A 22,305-nucleotide genomic window follows, 5' to 3' on the forward strand; every position below is an offset into this window, starting at 1 on the left:
CTAACCCATACTCATTTCTGGTCCCTTCAGTTAAAACACAATTAGCTTTCATTTTACAGACAATTAAAAATCATTGAAAGATCAATTAAAATCCTGTCTGCTAAAAAGCTTTTTCCTATCTTCCACCAAATTTTATTAAACCCTTTTCTTATTTAAACTAACTTATGTGAAGTATCTGTTCGTTGTTCTAACCCAGACAGTCACAGATTCAGAAATTTACAGTCGCATTACATTCTAAAATGTATAGTAATTTCAACTATAAATTGTAAAGATACATAGTGGTTTGTAAGAAACTAAGGGTAAAGAGAGGATCTCACAAATCTGATGTAGCCAGTTACTTATTTGGAGGTTCCTTCTTGATTTGCCATAATCTCTGCTCTTTCTTCCCACTCTTATCTGTATTTTTCTTTTTCTGGTCTGCATTCAGTACTTTTAGCCAAACACAAACATATCCTCACTGTCAGTGTTACAATTCACTCAGTTGTAGCTTCCTTCAAATATTCAGATAGAGAGTAGCAGTAATTTCCAGTTTAAAATTTTACCATGTCTTTCACACACACAGGTATCCATCCTCCTCTCACACAACTTCCAGACCTGCTGTTACAGCATGATATTAAAGGATAAAAAATAAATAAATTAAAATACTACAAGTAGTAAAGAGAGTTTAGTTTGAAATATAACAGCATGAGGTCTGGAAAAGCAAGATATCACCAAAATGGGTCCTGGCAACTCGCTTGCATTTATTTAGTCTTCTTCTGAAGCTTGTCTTCAAGGGACCGTCTTTGCAAGGTCTAGAATTCACTACTTAAATTACTTACTGATTATCATCTGGAATCACAATCACATTACACACTGCAAAGTGTGACAGAAGGTCTAGGTCTTAATCATAACAAACTGTTTCTAAAACAACAAGGTATAAGCTCCCACTGAAGTTTCCTATAATGACATTTGTCCAGAATTTACAGTTTCTACTCACCGTATTAACACAGCATCTGCAAGAATCATGGCTATAGAATCATTGAATCATGGAATGGTTAGGGTTGGATCATTCAGTTCCAACCTCCCTGTAATAGGCAGAGACACCTCCCACTAGACCAGGCTGCTCAAAAGCCCCATCCAACTTGGGCTTGAACACTGACAGGAATGGGGCATCCACAACTTCTCTGGGGAACCTGTTCCAGTGTTTCACCACCCTCATAGTAAAGAATTTCTTCCTAATGTCTAATCTAAATCTACCCTCCTTCAGTTTAAAAGGATTCCCCCTTGCCCTGTCACTACATGCCCTTGTAAAAAAGTCCCTCTCCAGATTTCTTGTAGGCCCCCATCAGGTACTGAAAGGCTGTTCTAAAGTCTCTCCTGAGCCTTCTCTTGTCCTGACTGAACAAGCCCAGCTCTCTCAGACTGTCTTCATAGGAAAGGTGCTCCAGCCCTCTGATCGTCTTTGTGTCCCCTTCTCTGGACTCACTCAAGCATGTTCCTCCTGCTTTGGGTGCCCCAGAGCTGAACACAGTACCGCAGGTGGGGTCTCACAAGAGCAGAGTATAGGGGCAGAATCACCTCCCTCAAGCTGCTGGTAATGCTCCTTGTAATGAAGCCCAGCATACACTTGGTTTGCAATTCAATCTCAAATTGAAAACTTCTCAACAGCCTTCTACAAACACAATTTAACCAAGAAGTCTTCTCACAGTAACTTTTCTTTTCCAAGTCACACCTACAGTGCAATTTCTGTGAAAAACAAAGTGTTCAATTTATTCCTTCAGGCTTTTCTTAAGATAAATATTACAGTAAAGTCTTCATGAAACCCATTTTTTCAAATATTATTTATCGGTCACCCTATGCAAATAAACATGTTATGACTTCTTCAGTTGTCTCCTTGGTCATTTCCCAATACATTCTTCAGAAAATAGCCTAATGGACATGAACTAAGACATGGACTCTATCAGCACTTAGTTGGCATGCAGACTTGCAGGAACACAAAATAAATTTGCTATGTACATCACATTTTCATTCTGAATAGACTGTCATCCTTGATGAAACACATTAATATCAACTGACAAAACTACTATATTAGGATTTCTTTTTATATCATAACAGAGAATATTACTAAACGGTTTTACATTCGTCACATTTTCAATGTTTCAATGTCTACACAAAATAAAAAAAAATGCTTTAACAGCAATGCTCATGCAGGAGAAAAGAGGAAAACCCCCATGACTTTCAACTTTACATGCATACAAAGCTGGCAGTAAGAACATTAGTGGTGTGACGTTCAGAGAAGTCTGTGCTAAAAAAGTAATTGCATGATGCAAAAAGGCAGTACCTTCTGCAGGACTAATACATCACTGAAGTGCTGCATTTGATAAGATAGAGCAGCAAGTTTAGCCAAATTAAAAATTTTTCCAATAAAATTCATTAAGTGTCTGAGACACCTTTCACAATCACAAATTACAAAGCTAGCCTAACTTATGGTACAGAGTTATGCATGGAGATATTAGTAGTCAGGTATGGGCAGCACCATTTATACAACATCCTCTCAGCTCTTTGAAAAAGATTTTCCATGCTCAGCCACTGTCAGACATGCTGGTTTATGTAGTTTCTTACTTTTCTCCTCTCCACCAAATTGGTCTCCTGTGCTACCTCATTAAAATCTATGAAAAAATACAGTAATAAATGGGAAAAAAAATAATCCTAGGTCATTATTTCACATCCTGGTTAAAGTAGCAGTAACTTCTATTGATATATATTCTTCATTCTCCCTTATTTAGCTTGGCTTCATCATTTCATTATTTTAAAGTGTACTCTAAAGAGATTTATTCTACAAACAAAATTTGTACCAGAAGAGAAAGCAGTAGTTTATTATGACTCATGACAGCAGTTGCAATGTTGCATTCTGCACCAACATACTACTTAGGAACAGGAGTGGCATAAAATCTCTAATAAAACATTCTGGCAGCTGGCCATTATGCTATATAAGACCTTCCTAATATATCTTTACTTGCAGTCCTCTAGAAATGAATACTGCCTCTTTAATTATTCAATGCAAGTATTAGTTGAGTGCATTCAGATCTTGTAAGGTCACAGCCCTTGGGGTGACTGAATGGGCAAAGAGCATCAGCTTTGCTTTACACACTACCAAACTTCCACTACTGATGGACAAAACATATATGTTTTGTGGTAAAGCAAAAGGTGATTTAAGTCCTTAGGAAATTAATAAAACCCCACAGTGAACACTACTTACAAACTGAAAAAAGGGAGTAAAAACCATGAAAGTAAGCATCTGATGGATTGCCTTTGAACAGATCAACCACAAATTGAAATCCAAAGTATGAGGGAGGGGATAACCCCCTCAAAACAAAAAACAAAAACAAAACAAGATAAAAACAAACAAACAAAAACCCCAAAGCAAAAAAATCCACCAAGAACTCCAAGAAAGCCAAAGGATTTTTGATAATCTTCAAACTGTAAATCAGGTTTAGAGCATTTTAAAAGATAAAAAAAAAAAAAATAAAAATAAAGAAGATTACTGTTTACAATAAATATTTTCACAGAGCCTTCGCTACATCTCTAAAATAATGTTCTGGTTCAACAGAAATTGGAAGTTAAGTCAATAATACAAAATGCATTTTGCTTCTTTCACTAGAATAAAAATTGAACTAAGCAAGATATAGAACATGAGATTTTCAGGTCTGGTAACTATACTAACATGCAAATCTCTACTTACTCAAAGATAGAAAGCTTTCACTTTCATCAATTATTTACACTATACAAAGGACTTCAATATCTGGGTTTTTTCATGGTTTCACTGCTTCTCATGCATACGATGGAAGCTCCTTTCCCTTAGGACACAGTAGGCTGGAAATAGAAAACTTGGGCTTTACATAATCTGTGCTTGGCTTCTGCATTCTTTCAGTTTGCCTTCATTCTTGAATAGGTTTGTATTAACTTGTAGCTCTGCAAAGAATAAGTAATTTAATGCTAACTGGGATGTAGGTCTGCGCAAGTTCAACTCAACAATGCCCAAACCTGTAATAGCAATCAATCAGCTAATCAAATGCTTCAGAAAGAATGTCAGACTTCAACTACTTAAACTACCATAAGGCAAAGATTTCCTGGAAGGAAGCACTTTCCTTAATTTCTATTTACATGCTTACATGTGGGCTAGTGATTTCAAAACTCTCATGTCAGCTATTTTAACAAATGAATTTTGCTAATACTCAAAGATTTATTTTCTACATTTTGTTAGGAATTAATAACTTTAAAATGATATCAGGTAAATGCTAGGTGTCAAAAGCTAATTTCTTAAAATTGGATGATAGTAAATGCAGTGACAAAACCAGCACTATGCATAAAGCATAGGAGAAGTTCACAGAAATTAAAGAGTTAAAAAGAAATGGCTGGAAAACTATGCTGATTTTACCCTGCCACCTGAACTACTCTGGCAGCCTTACTGTACAGTTTGTACAGCATGTTTAAATTGGCATCATTTCAATGAAAAGAACGGTTCTTGACTTGAAACAGCGCAATGCTGATTGTCACTGTTCTAATACCTCTGAATGATTCCAGTATGCCTTACCTGCAATATGAAAATACATGTTGATATTTAGGCAATTTTTTTCCTTCACGTGAATTTTCAGGGAAGGTTTTGGATGCAATTAGCTAAAGGCTTTCTGAAAATAAATCATTAAAAACCATACAGATAAGAAAGAAATTCTGTGGAAAGGACAGGCTTCTTAGGCAAAAGATGCCAGCAATGTAAACAATTTACAGCAGTAGGTGCTACAAAGCATTCTTGGCCAATAACCTCTTTCACCAAACCCTATCCTTTTCTATAACAGTCATGAGAACAGAGTACCAAATACATCTGTAACTTTACCTCTTTTGGGGTCAATATGACAGTCTGCTCTGATGAAACTCTTAAAACACATTCAGTATTGAATGAAGAGCATCTGAACAGCCAGATGTCACTGACACTTTGTTGAAACTTCAACTGTTTAAACATGGTTTATCAGTTATGAAGATTATCTGAAAAACACAGCACAAACTAGCACCCCCATCAGGAATAGAAAGCCACTTTACAGCGAGAAGGTGAACAAGGCTCAGGAACTTGGTCACAGCATGGAGAGGCTGCATGGGGCCAGACAAAGGTATCTGGTTTAGGATGAGGATGAGGAAGATGAGAAGATACAAACAGCTGGAGAGGAGACTCTGTTCTTGAGAGAGAAGATGAGGAAGTATCAGAGGCTAAAAAGCGAAACAAAGAGAATGATAAGGGTGTGGCGGGGCAGGAAAGAAAAAAGATCCAACAGGGTTTAATGGACTCTAGGATGCCAAAAAAAGCAAAGCATTTATTACACCATTCAGTAAGATGAAAATGGTTTGTACATAAAATAAATACCACTTTCTCTGAAAGCAATGTAAAAAAAAGAAAAAATAAAAATGCCCTGTACTCACATTACTCTCCTTCCATCCTGAACTAGATAACCCCCCCCCCCCCCCCAAACCAACAGAAAACTGCAACCAATACACAATGAATCAAATAATCTGTTTTTTAAAAGACTGAGTACAACTTACCTTAACGAAAATAGCCAACTGAATCTCAAATGATTTGCATATGGATATCTGCCTTTGGAAATGTGATTGTTTCCCTGTCAGATTTTACTTCAGTGAGCAAAAAAACTTTTTTTTTCTCCATATTTATTTTCTTCAGCAATAATACAAATATGGGTGCATGCCACTCATGACAAACTAGATGAAATAGAAGGCAAACTTAAAGTAGATTTGGCAGTTGTCAGTCAGGGTATCAGAATGTAAGAGTCTAGCCTTGTAAAAAATCCAAAATACCCTTTTTGGATACTTCAATGGTAACACAAATTTGAACTTGAATCATTTAATAATTTCTGATTATGGAAATGGAAAGCGCTCCATAAAAACTGTTTTGAAAGACTTTTTTTTTTTCAAATTCCAACTTCTGCTTAATTGATATACTCATTACAGCTAAATGCATTTTTTTAAAGGATTTCAGAATTCAAATTGCAAGTACACAGTACTTCATATATGAATTTTAGTTTTCATTTCTTGGAGCTCAGATTGGCCAAACTCAGACTACACAGGCATCACCATCATCATCATCATCACAGGTGGCAAGCAAAATTAAGAAGGGGAAAATTTCTTATGTATATACACACATAAATGCATATACATGGTAGCATTACACTGTATAAAGAGGAGGGGAGCAAACATTTCTGTCCTAAGAGAACTTTCCACAATACCCTTCCTGAATACCCCTATTTTAATATTTATTTGTCAAATTCCTTATGCATTTCTAAACACTGGGGAGCCACAAAATCTGCACAAGAGCTCTTTCAGCCTATAAAAGTCTCACATTTTGACCATCTATCGTTTCTGTGATCTACCATTTGTGAACAATGTTTTTTTGAGAGTCTGCTTGAAGTTTTCTCATTCAAACACTGACAAGCTTGACTTCTTTTATTCTTATATTACCGTAGCCTTTTAATTTCTGCAAAATTTTTACATAATGTTCTACATGAAGAATCTTGGATAAAACTTGGATATGGAGCTATTAAATGTATACTGCTGTGTAGATACAGTACATAACAAAGCTGTAGTCCTTACCAGAATTTGAATATGGGAATTGTAACCAGGTTTCTTCCGCTAAAATTAACAATTAAAACCCAAACAAACAAACCCACCTCCCCAGCAAAATAGAGACACCCCTTCCCCATCCTCACAATTGTCTTTTATAGGAAATATAATCAAATAGGGACACCATATATTTAATTTCCCACCTTGTCCTCCCTGATAGTAGAGTTAAGCTGCAACAACACAGCTAAGATTCAGAAAAACAGACTAATTGGAACTTCTAGAAAAATCGGAACATATGTATAGATTAATTTTTCAAATCAAAGTATTGGCTGCAGGATCTGAATTTGGGGCTTCTTGGAAAGCTCAATCTTTTGGATAAGGGTTCATTTTTATTTAAAAGCATGCAGCCTTTAAAAAGCACCAATTCATTATGCTCTCAACTGTGGCAGATATAAAACAGGACACCCCAAAGTGTGTGACTACATTTGTAAAAAACAAAACAAAACCCCCAGAGCTAACCACAAAACACTCCCACAACATGCCCCCCCAAGAAGCACTCTTTTGAAGGCATAAAATAAATTGCTTATTTCTACCTATGTATGTATCTGTAACCTTTAAAATCTATTTATGTCTATAAAAGGAAACTATGAACTAGATTAGAACAGAGAACAATCACTGAATGCTAGAATGTTATTGCATATAATTATATCTGTAGGAGAAGACAGAAACTCCACACCAGGGCAGCAAGGTACACTATGCCATGCTTCAGACCATGTCATAATGCAATTCTTTGAAATCAGGTCACCTGATCTTTGTAATCAAAACTGTTTGCCACTATAGCAAGCACAGAACACTTTCTATTTATTTACATGATTTCAAAATTGAGTGAACATTCAAATCAACTTCAACTTTCAGAAGTTAAATATCTAAATCAGATTTTTTTCTACTGCATAATTCTGATATTAAACAAAGAGACACATGACACATTTCGATGCATATCGATTGCACTGTGATAACTGAAATAGGCAAATTATATATTAAAATAAGTAAATTACAGGTTAAAATAAGAAAATTACATATTGTAAATGTTTACTGATACACAATAATCTTAGCTTTTGTGTAGTGCACCTGTGCACCATGACTTTTGATGTTTATCAAAATGTCACAGTATATATGACTTTTAATAAATTATTTTTGTTCCTAATGTCAAAGCTATGTCAACTCACCCATGTAATTATATTTTAATAAATATCAAATATTTTAATTAATTTAATTAATTTAATTCAGGTTTTTTGATATTAAAAGTTTTCTGACATTTTTTTAATTTATGTTTTAAAATAAAATATGTGCAAATACTGAATGGAAAGAAATGCATAGGACTTCAGCAAATAGGCCAATTCAGCATATTAAGTTTGATCCTTTGCCTAAGAATATACCACTAAACTCGGCAAGATCCATACTATAGATATTTTAATTTACAAAGAACATAGTGCTTCATAAATAAAAAAAGAAAAAAACTTACACTGCACAATATCTATTTCCACTTATATGACAACATTGAAAATACTATTTCATTTTGCAAAATAAAACAAAAAAAAGAACATATGTAAAATCTAGCTATAGCCAGACCATTTTACCTATTCTATTTTTCATATGCAGTTCTTACCTGTTTCAGGATCACTGAAATCTGGTAATGTAATTGTATTAAGCTGTCGTCTATCAGCAATAGCTCTGTCTAACAGGCTGCTCCCACGTCCAGAATCACTGTAGTGGAGAAATTGTAAGATATTAAAATATAAAATTATATACTGAGATACAACTTGCATGCTACCCTCCTCCTACAAAGATTCTTTCTATAAAAGTTCTTGCTATGAACAAATTTAGCACCAAGCACCACTAACCACTCACTGTGCATTAAGCCAGCTGCACTAGAACAGAATTAAGCTGAGCAAAACTAAATCCATATTTACTTCAGCAATTCCGTGTTCATAATTAATACAACCATGAAAGGAATACAGGCTTTTAATTTGATTCATAGCTAACAGCACTACAGAAAGGATTTATTGTACCTTAAACCTTTGTATAATACGAGGTACAGCTCTCATAGAAACCCAAGATGGGAGATGCGAGTTTGAAAACCCATGCTTTTCCCAGACTGAATAGAAACACTAAATTCAGGACATCTAATTTTAGATAAAGAGGTTATCAAGATGTCATAACTACATAAAAAGGTATCAATTTTATCTGTAGATGTTTTTTGGGGGAGTGTTTAGGTTGGTTTTGTTGTTGGGTTTTTTTGTTCTTGCTGTTTTTTTTTTTTTTAATACACGCACATATTAACTGCCTAATGTTGAATTTGATCCTGTTAGCACAGTAGGGGCATTTTGAACACTTTCAACACCTCAAAACCTAAGCAGTGGTTTGCACTGATTGCTTCCGTGGACAAATGCACTTAAGTTTCTACTTTAGTTGTAGCTCAGTATCAGTCGCTCAGGCTTCTTATTGATACACTTACTGAAAAACTAATTGCTGCTAGAACTACTATTAAAGACACAGCAGAAGAACAGGGACTGAAGAACCAAGTGCTCCTTCTCTTTAAGAAGAGGTGAGTATTGAAACATGTTAACAGAAGAGTGTGAGGAAGCACACATGGGCACTCCTCCTTTAACATTATATAGTTAATACAGTAATTTCATTTTTAGGATTATAAATCAGGAACTACTCACATTCAATTAATACTTATTAAAAACCCTCATTAAAAAAAAAACACACAAACTTAAAAATAATTAAGCTTTAAGGCAACTGGGCAGTTAGCCTAACTTAGCAGGCTGCAAACTTTCATCGGATCCTCACCAAAGAGAAAAACTCCACAAAATTCCTAGCTTTAAGGAACGCCTGACAGACGTTAATCTAAACTGCAAGACTGGAATTCAGTGACTCTTTCCATTTGCCCTAATTTTACAATCTCTGCTTTCCAAATTTGAACTGAGAAGGCAAGAAGCCTTTCAGCAACTCTTCATAGTTGCACACTTCAAGACATAATCTCCTCTCGTTGTACAGCTGTTACTAAAATGGTATAAATAAAATTTTGCATTACCCTAACGTTCTTGCATGAATGATTTCTTTACAAAATGATACTATTACAGAAATCCACAGGAAACACAAGGGAACATTCTGGGACACACACTATCAGCTATAGTTGTTACATCAGTTGCTGCATATTTTCTGGTAACCGCTGTGTTAATTACTTCCTCAATCCACAAGGAATGACATGCCAAAAGCTGCTGACAAGGAGAGCCAGACTTAGCATAAATATCATCTAAGCACAGCACTGGCATTGTGGTTTGCTTTGTTTTCCCAATACAAACTAAGAACTGGAAAAGAATTGAACTATTTTCTGATGAACTTCAAGCAGCAAGCTAAGGATGAACATTTAAACCTTCCAAGCCTTGTACCACAATGTAAGTTTTAAATTCACTTTAACTGCCTCATGAGCAAAACATTTGTATGGCAATGAAAGACAAAAAGAAATTGTTCTAAATCAGCTGAACAAAACTAAGGCACAGTGTTGCACTTAGCCCTTACTTTATGTGGTATATCTAGTAATACATAATTTATTTTCATTATTAAATTATTGAGGACACTGAACTCAAATTTACTCCACAAAATCTGATTAATTGCAGGAAGAAATATTTAACATAAAACACTGCTTATCAAAAAAGTTCTTATCTGATTAGGAAAATGAAACGACAAAATTAGTTTTCAGTCTAAATCAGAATAGAAAAAGATGATTCAAATAAACATAAAAGATACCTAAACCTTTGAAAAAAAAAATCCAACATTCTATAAGGGGTTCAAATTATTAAAAGACCTTTTATTATTGGCACAGAGATGTATTAAAAAAAATCTTCAATTATTTCCAGTGGGAGACTGGATCTTCAAACACTGCTTTTAAAAAAAATTAACAACAAAAAGTGTGTTAAAATTACAGAGGCTGGGAAATTTAAGTTTTCATAATAATCCTGCATCATCATTCTTCACTACATCTGGAGTGCAGTTGGGTGAATAGAACTTCCCAGTCACATTTCAGGTCCGAGTGATTGTCATTGTTTAAACCCTGTTGTCAAATTAGCCATGCAGTCCACTCCCCCTCCCCCCCTCCCCCAGGGGGATGGGGAGGAGAATGGAAAGAATGTAACTCCCACAGGTTGAGGTAAGAACAGCCAAGTAACTAAGGTATAACACAAATCACTACTGCTGCTACCACCAATAATAAGGGAAATAACAAGGGAAGAGAATACAATACAACCCGCCGAAACGAGCCCGGCCAAGCAGTGAGTGCCCTTCCGGGTAAGTCCCAGTTACATCCTGGGCATGACATGCTGTGGTATGGAATACCTCTTTGGTCAGTTTGGGGCAGGTGTCCTGTCTCTGCTTCCTCCTGGCTTCCCCTCCTCCCTGGCAGAGCATGACACTCACAAAGTCCTTGGTCCGACTAAACATCTGAGCAGTAACTAAAAACATTGGTGTTATCAGCGCTGTTCCCAGGCTGAAAGTCAAAACCACAGCACTGCACCAGCTACTAAGAAGGAGAAAAAATGACTGCTACTGCTAAACCCAGGACAGTGATAATTGTTATACCAGTCAGACAGATCTGACTGGTATTCAGCCCTTAAATTTTGCATGGATCATCCAAAGAAAGGCTACATGCACTATTTGTCATAATTCTGAATATGTGATTCAAAAAATCTGTCTCCTTTCATAACGGCACCTATCCATATCTCCTATCCGTTCCATTCCAATTTGATTTTAATTTGTACCATTAACCAGAACTTCAGGAAAAACTTTAGATGTCAAGATAAAAGAAAAAAAAAAAACCCCAGTAAAAACTATCAGATGCAAAGTAGTCCTTGTTAACTTTTCCAGTTACATGTTTTTGAAGAAGAAAGTGAATTGAGAGCTTGCAAACACTGCTGTTTGAAGCTGACATAGCCAGAGTAAATTTTCACTGCTGATGTCCGCGGGAAGCTTAACATGTATTAACACAGTTACCACAGGAACAACAACAGAAAAGTAACGACGATGATTAGAGCCCTGAACTGTGTAGAGGACGTAACAGCAGAGATGGAAGGTAAAAAGCTGTGCTGGAATACATGCAAAGCCTCACTCAAATTAAGCTTACATGTAAATGGTAACTATTCTGCACATCGTAGCATGCTGACAGCAACTCTTAAACCCCCATCCTCACACATACAACCAGCCAACTAAAATAAAACACCACCCACTAAATTTGAAGATAAGTTCTCTCCCGCTGCTAGTTCAGTGATTTTGAGTTGAAAATAATTCAGCTCAAATCTTTCTAGTTGTTGATGTACTTGCTTTCTATAACCCCTGGGTTCTGTTCCCTGCTCCACAGCCCAGTGTCAGAATCTCAGTGCACTGTGGCTCATGCAGGTCTCTTCCTAGGCTTTTTCTTCCACGCACTCCTGCTCTGAACTACTCACTCGCTTGCTAACGAGAGAAGCAATTTTCTCTCTATGGCCACCTCCCTCATCTTCTTAAAAAGATGCATGTGTTTATGTAACTCAGATCAAAGTAAGAGCAAAAGCTGAACAGATAATGTTCATTATACTGCCATACAGGTATCTGATGCCATCTGGAACAAAGCTCTTCTGCTGCAGCATCTCTTCTCCAGAAACTATCAACCCTTCAAACAACCAAACAATAGGAAATTCTGCTTGTTCTCTTCTCCAGGTACTTGATAAACGTGTTGAATACTACCAGCATAGATTTCTGCAAAGTGGCCTCCCTGTTTATTTCACAGCTTATATATATATATAGATGGCAAAGGATCTTCACAGAAGCATTTTGGAAACCCAAACAGGACAACAACAACTTGTCTAAATAATTCTTAATGCCTTTGAAGAACTTACACAGGTTCATAAGCAGGACATCCCTTCAGAAAAGGGCCATGCTGGCTCTGCAAGCACATCGTATTTATCCATGTGACCTCTGATGTTTCTATAGTCTTAATTAATGCCTAATCCTCCCACTTTTTTTTTTTTTTTTTTTTAAGTCCTTGAACTAAATTTCCACTATGGCAATCTTTCCACTAGCCAATATAAAAGGCTTTATAATCCATACTGCGGAAAATACCCCAAGAAAATACCAGCACATTGAGTCCCCATCCCATAATCAGTCCTCATCGCTGCAGAGTTTATTAGCTTTTGGTGCACCCTACTTCACAGAACTCTGGGTAGTTCCTGCATGTCTATCAACAGGTATCTTCACACTTCAGTCTCCAGATTCCCAGAGGATTAGTTTGTTCATACGAAATACCAGACCAAATAAAACCAAGACTACTGACCTTATATTGCCCTGAAAGGCTACTGAGGAAGGCATTGAGCAACCTAAAATTCTACAGCATCTTACCTTGGGTTAGTGAGATTGTAGCACGACTTCCAAATCTGGAGCATATGTTTGCAGGTAAGGAGTGCTTCATCTGGGCCTCTGCACAGAGACTCCAATTTGACTTTTGTAAACAGTAATCTGGTGAAAACGGAAAGGAAATTAAAAGAGAAAGAAAAGATATTCCAATTCAAGCAAAACACTTTTAAAGATAGCCAACAGCACACCAAGCTGGAGAAAACAACTTCAAATACAGTGTTAATTTAAATAATTGTTTCACAAAGTAATTACAATAAGGTCAAATATCTAACATCATCAAAGTACCTGTGCTTTGTCCAAGATGGCCTATTCAACCAGATAGAAACAACAGTTGACAGGATATTTTACATTTTTTTAAAGCAAGATAATATAGCTTAGTGAAATCAGCAGGACCACTAAAACCAGTACTTCATACATCAAAGGGAAAAGAGACACCTTCACTAAAGAAAATCTTAACTACTTTAATAAAAAAGGAAATTATTTTCCATTAACTGCTTCAGATGACACTTTTATAACATATAACTCACAAAAGAAAACTCAGTACTGATGCAGATTACTTCCCTATAATATCAACTTGTGCTGGAAAAGGCTATACTGAAAATGGTAACAGTAGAACAGACAGATTCATGGGAGGTACTCGGCATTGGTAAGGTCAAGAGGAAAATGCAGATACACTCTACAATATGTTTCAATTAGCAGTACTAAAATTAACATTTGACTTGAATTTTGAATATTTTCAACATTTACAAGTGGCGACCTCAAGAAAGCACATCATTCATCAAATATGCAGTAAACTATTCATAATGGAATCAAACATGTTTCCTGAAAGCCACTATAAATTAATTCTGATTCCAAAGTTGATGTTTCTAATGGCAGCAAGACAACTGCATAACCTCCTAAGATGATTGCTGCATATTCCTCTTACATTCCATGTATTAGAAGGTTCTTCATAGAAATTAACTTAGACGCCTTCCTGAATAATTAAAGAATATAAATGCAGTGTGACAATAAAGGAGTTAGTCAATTGGAATGAACTTTTATAGGACCCACAGCATCTGGGAACAAACAACATGCTAGAAAAATAATAATTTAAAAGCATTTTTAGTAAATTGCATGATTAAGGAGCGCAAAGCAGGAGGAGAGTATGTAAATAAAACTGTTAGCCTACTTTCTGTTTTTAAACCAGGTGTATTTTACATTTTATTCCAGTACAACCTTAATCATACTAAGTGAAAAAATTGTATGATTGGTCATATGGTTTGTGTGGGAATACTGAGAAGGGTGTAGAGGGTGGGCATGTGTGAAAGCTCAGTACTTTCCTATCCCAAATACAAACTTTGAGGCTGCAAATAGTAACTGAAAACTGCCAGAGGGTTTTCTCAAGAAGAAATGACATCAAATGCCTCATCAAGTTACAGTAGCTAAAGCTTTAGCGTTGCACTTAAAATCCTTTGCAGAAACTACCCAGCATGTAAGTTGAAAAATGAATCACACTAATTGTATAATGTGGATCTGAGGAGGAAATGAAAGGCAGGTTGCTAAGTTAGTTTAAGAAAATAAGGAGTCTCACCTGACATGATGTAGGAATGTAGAACAGAATAATCAGTTACACTAGTTTAGCTTTCCTCCTATCAATAGACAATTTATATTTCATTTGTCAGAGCAATCTTCTCTACATGTTTAACTGTGACTATATCGCTGGAAGTAAAAATGTCCAGATCTGTCCACAATTTTACTTAAGAGAGAAGGAAACTCAACAAATCTCATCCTCCTCCACTATTATATCTATTCTACCCTTAACACACACACACACAGACACACACACACACACACACACACACACACACACACACACTGCCCAAACAACAAGACCTAGGCATCAAAACCCACATCCAAAATCACAGGAATCTACCTCATACAATCCCTTTCCTGTTTCTCTGTATGTAAAAAGAAGACAGTACTTTCTACAGTTTGAAGAGCCTATAGAAGTTGAATCTTTTAAAATTTGTGGTCATAAAGCATTACAAAAGTTATGGAACATAATACATTCAGAAGCACTGAATTTACAAATTATTCTAGGAAGAAGATAATCATAATATATACTTTATTATGCACAGTTTACAGATCAACTGAATTTACGTTAACAAACTTTAAGAATTTAAGACTTTCTGGAATCTTGTAGCAGAGAGAAGGCACATGGTCAGTAAATCACTAAAATTCAGGATGCGAGAGCTGTTATTAAGTGGGAGATACAAAGGGATGGGATTTGATTATTATGAAATGACTTAAACACGTGTATGAATTAGCAGGACCCTGTGCAACAAAAATGTAGAAACCTGGACTGCTAGTGCAGGATTAAAGGGCAAGATAGCAGAAGACAAATATACTTGGAAGAATTAAAGCAACACATCATAATTTGATGCTTTTGGATGCACTTGGTACACATGAAACATCACCCCCATTTGATATGCATTACAGCAGTCAAGGGGACTGGATGGTTGCATGTTTCCTCAAAATATAAACAATAAAGTGTGATTGAAGAATATTTCTAATTCTAATAAAGGCTGAGCAATTGTATCTAATGGGCAAAAAGTACACTGGTGTACGATTATAAACATTAAAAAATAAACTTTTGAACAGAAAAGGTTGCATTTATAAAGCCACATGGAGCAGTTTGCCTGGATCCAAGAATTATTTTTATCATAAATCACAAAATAACTAAGACACTTCAGAAAACTGAGATGGGATGTCCATTCACAAAATGAAAACCTGCTAACTAAACGTTTACTTCAGAAATGAGAGAAGGAAGGGATGAAAAAGGAAGAAGACAATGGGCAGAAGGAACACCATGCGACAAGCAGGTCTCCCAAATTAACTTCTTTCTTCTGATTTCCCCTGAACTATGGCTGGAGGTACAGGTTGATAGCTATCTAGATAAATAAGCAGCTTAGGGACAAGTATTATCAGGAGAGGTTTAGAAACCATGAGGCAGATCATCTGAAAAAGCATTTTCTGAATGGCCAGCATTAAGCATCTGTGGAAACAACTCCTCTGGAATACAATCTGCACTATGGATACAGAGACTTTTAAACTTTACAGGGGCATTTTCATACTCATTTTTAATACACCATTAAATTAATACACTATTACTATTTAATACACTATTAAATTAATACACTATTACTCATTTTTAATACACTATTAAAAATGTTGCAGAAAGGATAAAAGAGATAGGATGATGAAAATGAAGCTGTACATTTTGTAAGTATCATGAATTATCTGTTTTTGTCATTCACAGGTTTAAATTACTGGCACACAGCACAGAAAAAAACATGACAGACTAACCACAGCATAATAGGACAGCACCCATGACTAAGCATGCAAGTACTGAGGAACAGACAATATTCAAAATAGAAATGAAGAGTAGAACAATGTGTATCAGCAACATGTCTAACTGGAATAAATTTAAGAAATAACAAGAACAGAAATCTGTTTGTGTCAGATCCTTTGGGAAAGGGAATTAGATAAAACAGGTTCTCTTATAGACATTATAATAGTGGGGCATTTGTTACAGAATCAGTGTTTGATAATGGATGCAGATCTTTAACATTAGATAAAAATAAAGTGTATTGTATCATTTTAGGAGACTAATTACCCAGACACAAATCAAACTCTGAAGTGGAAAGTCTAGTGATTCTTGGAGCTAATAGCTGATAAATTTTTGAAATAGCTACTGAAGCAGCAAATTACTCCATTACTTCAAGACTGTTCTCACTAACTAATGAGGACATTATAAAACAGCTGCTTGTAACCCAATCCATGTATTGCTGGATTTTTATTTAAATAAAGACTGAAAAATCCCCAATGGGTTTATAACTAGGTCCTTGAATTTCAGTGGCCTACAGCCACATAATCTGGAAACAGAGGGTAGCAAAGGCATCTGAGATACAGCAGAAGCCTAGCATTTAACACAAAGATGCTAAAATGTTTAAAGATCCGCTGCTCAGTGTATACTAGACAGAGATGAGATGAAGATTAAGGATAATAAGGAATGAACCTCAAACCTCCACCAAAGTCCTTATCTGTTTTCTCAGATATGAAAACAATGATAAATGGAAAATAGGAACACTTTCACAATGATGAGAGTTCATGCTGTCAAAGATAATCCACTTCTCAGAATTACAAAAAGTGACACAGAAGATTAGTAAAAATTAAAAGAAAATATCACTTCTGTAATGACTGACAAATAGTAACTATTTCACTATTTCACTATTTTTTTTTTAAGAGGAAAGGCAGAGATGAATATATCTTAACATGCAAAAAAAAATAATCTTAACATACAAAAAATAATACAAGAATTGCATACAAAAAAGTGAAAGGAGTACCAGATAACACTGTTAATGGAAAAAATGGGTTATAGTTCAAGTTTAATAAAGAGATGTTACAAACAACCTTTGTAAGAGTTACTCTAAACCAGAGCTGCTAAAAGCCAGATTCATCAAGGTAAGACAGCCGTGAAGAGTGCAGATGCAATTCTGGAATGTATTCACTGCAGCAGAAAGAGACAACACCATTGTACAATATCCCAGTGAGACCACATCTGGAACATTATACACAATTTTTGTTGTAACAGAAACACACACATGAGAAATTTCAAATTGGAGCAGCTGCAGAAAAAGGCTGCAAGGGTGACTGGAGACTGCAGCCAAGAAGAGGTAAAAATTCTATCTATAAATACAGATGAGACAAGCACCATGAAGGGAAAAGAACAATTTATCTAGACGATAATGTTTCCACAAAAAAAGAGTACATATAAAGGCCATACAGACTATTAAAACATTAAAGGTAGAAATTAGATCTTAAGATTATAAATGAAGTTGTAGAAAAGACTGCTTCCTCACAGCTTGTTTTGGATAGGTGATTTGCTCTACCTCTTCTGCAGTCTAACTGTTCCTAAGATACAGCTGGTAAGTTCATGAAAAGTATTACAGATAGGACAGCTGTAATAAGGGAGACTTGTGACTTCCTAGGTTCTTGCCAGTGCTCTATTTCCTAATCAGTACAAACTAATCCATTAAATCATGATCTGAAGCTTTCCCTATCAGCCAACTAGTGTAATTTGTAGCAGGGTTAGAATTTGTGAATCTCCAAAATAAAACTGGAGATCTTATTTTCAGCCAGCCTGTTTCACTTTTTGAAATAAAACCCCCAGATGCTTGTGATGGTGTGCTCTCCCTGCCACCTTTTCTGCTTGAGCAACAGCCACCAGTGGTGGTCCTGATGGCTGCATCTGGCTTAAAGGCCATAAATCTTGCTCAACAGCTAAGGGCTAGTTGAGCATGTCACAAACCAAAAGTATGGCTGGTATGCAAACACAACTGTAAGTCAATCATCTTACTCCATAAATAGTGGACAGCCTAGGGCCCATTACATTCTCCTGCATGGTAGTGGGCTGCACACCAGGATGCCCCCTTGAGTAGGGACACCTCACAAGGTTACTCCTTGAGGTTGAGAGAATCCTTACCATAACAGATAGTAAGTGATTTACAGCATGTTAAACTTTGAAAACATAGCTACGTTATAGAAAGGACTGACTGCATACATATAATCCATTATAAATAAACTACTGAACAAGTCTGGACTAAGTCAATATCCAGCCACACCTTCTGAGGAGTTTAGAAAGCAAGGGATTCCTTACAGAACCTCATGACTTCAACCAGAAGGTCTCCCTGACAGTTCGTCTGATCCTGTCCTCTGCAGTAAATAAGCAAGTATACCTTACCATAGAATTTTGTTAAGTCACTGTCTCATTTACTATCAAACTCAGTTAAATTGTTTTATTTGTATCAGCAAATATACTGCTACGTCTCTCTTATGAGTGAAGTGTCACTTCTGTGACGATGCTACAACCACCAGTTCCCTTCCACAGCAAAACTCTAATGTCACAACATCAAGAGAAATGAATTTGTCCAATACTAGTTTATTAAATAAACTTCTGTTTGGTAGAATGAAGCAAAAATTCGAAGCAGTGAAGACCAAGGTCTGCTATGAGACAAATATCACTATTAGTGAACACTACTGAGAACTCTTAGCTCTTTCAATGAACTTCAGTCATTGCTCACCTTAGGTGAAATTTTTTAACTGCCTGCTTTGCATTTGGGGTCAAGTAAGCAATTTTTGCATGTTGCTGTGCACCATATGAGAATGCCAACTTGGATCAGCCATAGCTGGATATCTGTTCCACACACTACTTTGTGGAAGAGACCCGCCTTTCATTCCCCAATTCTTTCTTCAAATCTAGCAATATAACATGCTATGTACCATTCTCCACCAGATCTACCTGCTAGCAGTATCACAACACAGTGATGATGAGGAATCTCCATAAAGTCCCTCTGAATAAGAAATCTCCTGCGAACTTTTAACTCCACTAGACTTCTGAAGGGTCTATATTCCCATATTCTGATCCCAGCTTCAAAGAATGCTCTATTTTCAGTTATGATTGGGAGTAAACGACATTAATATTTTCTTATTATTTAAATTATTTCCACTGTTTACAGCTTGAAGAACATAAGGTAAAGCTGTGCATAAAACTGAAGGTATGTGCTTTAAAAAGTATTAGTGCTTCAGTGTAACACACCCTTCACAGTAGCAAACAGCTATTCCACTTGAAGAAGCTAAAATTTAAAAGGAGGCATCAAATCCAGTAGTTTACAACAAAGAATTAAAAATGCAACTATGTTTAACCTACTTTGAGTAAACTTCCTCAGTTTTTAGAGGACATTTTTGAGCAATTTAACAGTCTGCATTTCAAACTTCAGCTAACAATATTTTTACATGATAATCAACTATGAAAAAACAGTAGGAGAGTAATAAATATACTGGAAGTCCCATAAATATGGGAATAAGCAATAACCAAGCCTTGCAGAAAGTATCGAACAACAGCTTGGTCTCCTTGACAACTACATGAATCTTAAATATAAGAATAAACGTTATATATATTCAACTCTGATAGATAACCTTTTACTTATTAGAACATAAAAGACAACAAAAACCAGCTCTGTGTAGAGTTACATAATATTTCATTTTGGTTTCACATTTAAGTGCCCATTTGTATATTCCACAACTTTAAATCCTGGAATGTTTGGAAAATTCAAAAGAAGTTTTCTGCTTTTAAACCTAGGCACTACACTTAAGAAGAAAGAATCACAAAAAACCTCACCAAGTCTAAACACAGGACTTGTGAAACGCTAGAGTAACCAGTTTTGCAATGACACTGTATATAAAAAAAAAGGAAAAAAAATCACAGAAAGGGTGACACAGAATGTAACACTACAGATAGAAAGAGATTAAAGTCTGAAAAGAACCTTTTAACAGACAACGTAGGCTTCTTTTCATGTAATCTGCTTTTAAGGGAAAAAAACAATGGTCTTGATGTAAAACTTACATTCACATGTATACTTCATACAGTTGCATCTCCTTTCTGTAACAAATTGTCATAGCATCAATTGCTGGGTAAATTAAATCAGGTTAACTGGCAGACCCCACAGAGTAATTAAAGTGGGAAAGCAGTACACGGAATGCATAAAATAAAGTCGGAACAAATATTACTTAATATTGATGATTTAAAAGAATCTCAATCTGTTCACCTTACCTAAATAGAGCATTAGCAACTCACTTCTTGCACTCAACAATTACATATACAGGAAAAACTTCCAATGACTGTTACAAGAAACATAAAAGAAATGAGGAAGTAGGAGGAAGCCAAATCTTAGCAAATTCAGTTTCTCTTAGTACACACTGTACATTACAGGACTGCCCTACTGACAGCCTTGTAATTACTCAAAAATAAATAGTTTAGAAGAAAAAGATTAAAATTAAGACAAAATCCTAGAGTTCCCAGCATTTACGTCATTCACAGTCCAGAATTTGACAAGTTTACTGTATGCAAGTTTGCAGCTTCTTTTAAAAGGAGGTAGTTCAGACCACCTTAAGACCCTTCCCTTGGGAAATCCTCTTGAATCCAACAGGACTCTAACCTATGCATAATATACTCTCCTAATGAAAAGATCCTTGTAACAGCCCAGTAGGAACATTTCCAAACAGTTTGTTCAGAAGCACGGCTTATTAGCTTTCAAGCTGGATTTCTTTTTAAAAACACAGTATATAGTTATAGGAACAAATACAGTCTTTACACTCTAATGTGGAAATGAATCATAGAAATAACTGACGAAGAAGCAAATAAGAATGTCAGCAAACAGGTAGCTGAATATAAGCCCAATGAAGCAAAATAATTAACACAATCCTTTCCGACAGACATGATGCAGGTGATTCTCTGTATAAAGCAATGATAAGTAATACTGAAATATTTTGTGCAGGGTTGGTTTTTTTCCTCTTTTTTTATTATTATTTTTTTATTTAATTTTGTTTACACATCATGAAAACAGGCTATAGTTCTATAGTGCAACAGATAACTGAAAGGTCAGAGAATGTGCCCTACTTTAAGCAAGTATGGTGATGTTCTCATCAGAAAGGACATTTGAAGACATCAGAGTATGAAGTCCCCAGTATTACAGTGTGCTTAGTAAAGAAATATTTAAAAAACAATGGCTGGACACAAATATGGGATAAATTGAAATTAAGATCAAAAATGCAGTATAAATACTGCTCTCTACTCTGCTCTTGTGAGACCTCACTTAGAGCATTGTGTACAGTTCTGGTGTGCTCAACATAAAAAGGACATGGAAATGTTGGAACAAGTCCAGAGGAGGGAACAAGTCCAGAGGAGGGCCACGAGGATGATCAGGGGACTGGAGCACCTCCCTTAGGAAGACAGTCTGAGAAAGTTGGGGCTGTTCAGTCTAGAGAAGAGAAAGCTGCGTGGAGACCTCATAGCAGCCTTCCAGTATCTGAAGGGGGCTATAAGGATGCTGGGGAGGGACTCTTCATTAGGGACTGTAGTGACAGGACAAGGGGTAATTGGTTGAAACTCAAACAGGGGAAGTTTAGATTGGATATAAGGAAGAAGTTCTTTACTGTAAGGATGGTGAGGCACTGAAATGGGTTGCACAGGGAAGTTGTGAATGCTCCATCCCTGGCAGTGTTCAAGGCCACGTTGGACAGAGCCTTGGGTGACATGGTTTAGTGAGAGGTGTCCCTGCCCAAGGCAGGGGGGTTGGAGCTGGATGATCTTGGGGTCCTTTCCAGCCCTAACTATTCTATGATTCTATGACTGCAACTGAAACACTGAAACAAGCT

General features: G+C 36.1%; 1 protein-coding gene across 4 annotated transcripts in view; it reads right to left on the bottom strand.

Moving 5' to 3' along the window:
* Positions 1 to 22,305, bottom strand: part of TTC7B (tetratricopeptide repeat domain 7B) — a 138,809-nt gene that overhangs the window by 42,041 nt on the left and 74,463 nt on the right. For 2 of the 4 annotated variants that reach the window (XM_057413372.1, XM_057413371.1), the window contains 4 exons: positions 13,036 to 13,152; positions 8,270 to 8,367; positions 5,077 to 5,241; positions 3,239 to 3,289 (listed from right to left, as the gene is read on the bottom strand). In XM_057413372.1, coding sequence (XP_057269355.1) covers positions 3,239 to 3,289; positions 5,077 to 5,241; positions 8,270 to 8,367; positions 13,036 to 13,152 — 431 coding nt within the window. The remainder of the gene's footprint in view (positions 1 to 3,238; positions 3,290 to 5,076; positions 5,242 to 8,269; positions 8,368 to 13,035; positions 13,153 to 22,305) is intronic. The other 2 variants (XM_057413374.1, XM_057413373.1) reach the window with 1 other exon arrangement.

This window comes from Pezoporus wallicus, unplaced genomic scaffold (assembly GCF_028554395.1).
Source record: "Pezoporus wallicus isolate ANWC-B61680 ecotype Strahan unplaced genomic scaffold, APGP_CSIRO_Pwel_v1 contig_3017, whole genome shotgun sequence".
NCBI lineage: Eukaryota > Metazoa > Chordata > Aves > Psittaciformes > Psittacidae > Pezoporus > Pezoporus wallicus.